Source organism: Montipora capricornis, chromosome 5 (assembly GCF_036669925.1).
Source record: "Montipora capricornis isolate CH-2021 chromosome 5, ASM3666992v2, whole genome shotgun sequence".
NCBI lineage: Eukaryota > Metazoa > Cnidaria > Anthozoa > Scleractinia > Acroporidae > Montipora > Montipora capricornis.
The window spans coordinates 21,894,085-21,899,084 of NC_090887.1; the positions used below are offsets into that span (position 1 = coordinate 21,894,085).

The 5,000-nt window shown below is 38.6% G+C and overlaps 1 protein-coding gene across 1 annotated transcript in view; it reads left to right on the top strand.

Moving 5' to 3' along the window:
• The window catches only part of LOC138049933 (la-related protein 7-like), a 128,064-nt gene extending 125,115 nt beyond the window's left edge, over positions 1–2,949 (top strand). Inside the window, exons 13-14 of the mRNA XM_068896412.1 lie at positions 1,427–1,518; positions 2,683–2,949. Of these exons, the coding sequence (XP_068752513.1) occupies positions 1,427–1,518; positions 2,683–2,763 (173 nt within the window). The 3' untranslated portion in view covers positions 2,764–2,949. The remainder of the gene's footprint in view (positions 1–1,426; positions 1,519–2,682) is intronic.
• Positions 2,950–5,000: the final 2,051 nt, after the last annotated feature.

The window sequence follows — 5,000 nt, forward strand, 5'->3', positions numbered from 1 at the left end:
TAATAGGACTGAGTTTTATTTACTTGTTTATGTATTTATTTAATGTGTGTATGTGTGCGTGTGTGAGAGCTTATTAATTATACAGTGTCAGTTTTAGTAGCCCACCTAGAATAGCTCCGCTAACTGCGGGCTACAAAGGCCTTTTTCACTATTGTTAAAATAAAGTCTCTGTTGTTGTTGTTGTTGTTGTAATCATACGAGTGATAAACAAAATCGGACGACCGCGTAGCGGGAGTTCGATGTGTTTAATGTAACGATTATGATTACAGACCGAAGGCATCTAACATTTCTAATTTTAAGAAGGGTGCAAGAGACTTCTTGCTATCTAGATATGACTAGATCTTTAATTTTTTATATAATCCTAGTTTTAACAATGGTTCTTTATTTATTCATTTTCTTATTTAATATATATATATATTTTTTTTTATTAGGTGGTCTGCCTTTGTATGGGGTCTATGACTCTTTTGTAGACTATGCTTATGATGATGTTGTTTATTGTCATTAAACTGTAACAAAAATAAAAATAAAAAATTGGTCAACACGAAGTCCTGTTTCAATTAGTCATAACCATTACAATTTCCGAAGAAATAAATGCATTCCTTTTTCACTGTCTAATGTTACAAATTCGTCCATTTTGGAAAATCCGCAGTTTGGTGGGATAGGTGGTTGTTGCTATGGTTATTGTGATAAATTCTGTGATTGGTGGATTAAGCCAAGTGCACTTAATATGATTGGCTAGTGTAACTGTCCGATTACAGGTGTCCAATTACAGCCAACTGTCCCACTTCACTGTCCGATTACATTCCTACACAATAATTAGTGAAAAATAAAGCAGTTAATGCACGAATTAAATTTGAGAAATTGTAATGGTTATGGTTATGGTGGATATAGTAAGTGGTTTCGCGTTATCTTGATCATGCAATTTTTCTTCAGTGTTACGACGACATTGGAGCCTGAAAATGTCTTGAAAGAATTAGGGTGCGTTCGATTGACCGTATTCCGGAATAGCAATACATGGAATAAAAGTCAGAAATATTTCGTTTTGACGGAGATTCACATTAAAATTGTCAAACACCTGCTAAAAAGCTATTTTGAACACATCTTTGCTAGCCTTGTTGTTTCAAAACGTTAACATACCGTTTTAAATCACCACTCCATAAACTATGACCTTGACTATGACTGACCTTGTAGCTCAGTCGGTAGAGCGGCGGAGATCCAACCCGAAGGTCGTGGGTTCAATTCCCACCCTGGTCAGAGTTTTTCTCTGTCCTTGTGTGGGCCCAGTTCCATCAGTAGGGCTAACGCTCACATGGTTCATATGGGATAGAAATCTAGCAGTTAACGTTACAATACACTCTCTTCAGTTAATTATGTCAAGTTTAGTTGTGCCTGGTGATAATTTTTTCTTTCGTTTATTTCTTTAAAGAAGAGGAAGAGAAGTCTTATTGGGAGAAGATAAATGCTGATCGAATAGAAAGATATAACTCAAAGAGGAAGAAGAAACGAGGAACCGAAAAGGTAAAAGATGGCAATCCAGCCCTAGAGCCCACGCCTGACGGTAGCGGCCTCCTCTTAGCCATCGTGTGAAAAAAAAGAGGGAAGATATAGACCGTATTCATAAATGGCGGCTAAGCAATTATTCTTTTGTCTTTATGCTAATCATCCTCGCTAGCCTCGTTGGCACGAACAAAATTCAAAAGAATCATTGCTCCAAAGTGAGGCTAGTGAGGATGATTAGCACAAGGGCAAAAGAATAATTTCTTGGTCGCCATTTGTGAATACGGTCTATAACCAACATTTCGCCATCTTCAGGGAGTTTTAAGTACTGACGATGCCAAAGCAAACGTCTCTTAAAAATAAAACTGTGTGCTTTCGTAAGTCATTCGCGATTCTTCCATCTTGTTCACGTTGAACAATATCAGAGATTCAGCGGCATTAGGGACTTTAAGATTTACGACGTAGAGATAGAGAATGAGTGACACTCCTGTTTTATGCTTACGTTGTCCGCAAAAGCTTCACTAGTGTTAAACCATAGGTCCAAACATCTTGCTTTGCCTACTGAGCTATTTTAACTTTTCCCCTTTGTGACCGTGCAAAGATAAAGGACATACTAGTGAAGGCTATGTCTGCATCTCTGCTTACAAAGCGTTGAGCAATTGAGCACTTAAATACATGTACATCAGTGAATTATTGAACGAACGAGTGAACACAAAGAATCTTAGAGGAACTAGAAAACTAAACGTACCGAGAGCTCAAACAAACTCCTTCAGATTCCAGGCACTCAAGCTTTGGAACAGTCTGACTGATCTAATACCTTCTTCTCTCACTATCAATGCTTTTATCAAACAAATTAGGAAAAAAAGATGTTTAAGTGAATTATTTAAATTTTCACCTTCTTTTTGTCGTTGTGTTATTGTACAGTTTTGTAATTTGTTTTGTTTTTAGTTAATTATTTATCACGCTATATTAGCTGTCCATTGGGCGCAGAACTGTGACAGGTTTAAAGCCCCCGTGTTAAAATGAAGTGATGTGTGATGTGAATTGATGTGTGATTGGACTTTTTAAACTTCTTTTGCATGATCTACTCGGCTTTAGAACCTTGTGGAACTTGAGTGAGTTTTAAATTAAACCTTGTGTAATTGTTTTTGTGATAATCATTGCAATTGATTCTTCGATTTCTAGGTTGCAAGGAAAGCTGAAGCGTTACAAATGCAACGCCAAACCCACATTCGCTTTGATGAAGATGACGACGAAGGAGATTGAAAAGCGGGATTTTTTCGTCCAGTCCTTTTGGAACGGTGCCAGATAAAAATCTCAGTGTGTCTGACGATGCCAACCATCACTTTGGAGCAAGACACGAGCATGGCTCTAATTTACTCCATGCCCAGGTTCGCTGGTGCTGCTATTATGGTCATTTCGACGATTCAAAATATCTCGAGGAAGATGAAGGTAGATAAGGTAGAATGTATCCATAGTTGCGAAATCTGGATCAACTGGTTATCTGTCGTTCATGCGGCGCAAATTAACCTTTTCCGATTTCATGTATGCCTCCTCCTTAAAGCTAGTCAAAGTGCCAGGTTTTTCTTATGAAAACTAGTTTTCATTCATGTGTAAAGTAGAACTAATTACCATCACAAAATGTTCGCACTTAGACTCGCTTTGAATAGGAGGCAGACATGAACCATTGGTAAAAAAGGAGTCTTCCGTCCTGCCCCATTACGGGTCAGTGCTTTTTACCTGCTGATATATTTTTTTGCATTTTTGGACAGAAAATGATTCCAAAGAGGTAGTAGATTTTGGGCCTAGTCATGATTTTACATAATTCTTATCGATAAATTGTGACCAAAAAAATAATTTTCTCCACCTAGTGCTAATTTTACCAACAGGCCCTGTCAGCATGAACAAAATTCAGAGGACTTTGGCGTTAACGTTTAATAGGCTCACTGGTCTAGCGTGAGTGTCTAATCGGCGTGGGTGGGTGGGTCGTGTGTCGTGAGTCGTGGGTCGTGGGTCGTGTGTCGTGGGTTCGAGATCCTCCATGTATACACGTCATGTATACATAACAATTATTCCATAAGCGCGCGTTGGATATGAGATGGTAAATAGCCAACGAGGCGCATAGCGCCGAGTTGGCTATAACCAGTCTCATATCCAACAAGCGCGAATGGAATAATTGTTTTATTAAATTCCTTCAACTCCAAAAATTTGGAAGTACGAAATACGAGCGGAAAAAGCGAGCAAATCCGAGCGAAATCGAAAAAAACTTGATGAGAACTGATGCGATGTTGTGTAATACCTTGTTGTCAGACAGACGCAGGCTCATCACAAAAACATTTCTTGCCTTTTCGCGTACTTCTAAACGTCGGAATTGATCCAAACTTTCCACAAAAAAAGTTTTTTTTCTCCTTTTTGGCTTTATTCAAAGAGTAATTTCGCATTCCGGCGAAAACATTTTTAGTTTAGCAACGCTTAACGCAATCATTTACCATATAAGGTCAAACCAAGGTATATGAGCTGATAACCGAGATTGAGTGAACCAATCAGAGCACGCGAAATGCATTATCCGAGGTTGAGAATTTAATAAATACTTTTAACCCTAACCCTAACTCTTTTATGGCAATTCTCTATTTTCGAATTCCCCATCATACATTTTGTTTTCCCCCCAAATTTTGCATAAACCATTGTTTTCAAATACTCTTGGGGACACTACATATTCCCAAGAGGATTTGAAAAACAAAAGTTTATGCATAATTTGGGGGGCAAACAAATGTATTATGGGGAATTCGAAAATAGAGAATTGCAAATTTGGACCGAGCACTGAGGGAGCTAATATAAATATTTTTTTTTTATCTTCAAACAAACACGACCCACGACCCATCCACCCACGCGATCTAGCCTCACCCATCTTGCGTCGGTTGTTCAAAAGGTGGATACCGGCATTGGCGCATCAAAGGAAGCCTTTATCTTCTATACTTGGCGTAGGAGTCAAGCCTCCCCCGAGTACATTTATATACAGAACGCCTTCCTTGAGAGATTCAGCACACCCACTGTTGTAAAAGCCAATCAAAACAGGGCTATTTTAGCGTCAAGGGAAATGACATACTTTCCGTGGGAAAAACCTGTTCCTAAGATAAATTTACTCAAAAAAGGGTTGACTCAAAGAATAAGTGGATATAGAAGCTTCCCTTGATGAGCTCTTGTCACGGAATAAATCACTAACCGGCGGATAAACCCTGTCAAATCCAATAGACCAATTCCGATATATTAAAATTCACTCCAAAACAAAAGGCACCATCTAGAAGCTCTGGGGAATAAACTGGTACAAATCCTTATATTGAGTCCCCAGAGCCGCGAGATGATGGCTTTTGTTTAGGACTGAATTTTAATATATCGAAATTGGTGTAGTAAGTTATCCAGTGGATAGCGCTTTCCACCCTTCGAACAATTGGGGCCTGATAAACAAAAGATCAATTTGGTGTGGTCTACCTTGTCACGCCAAA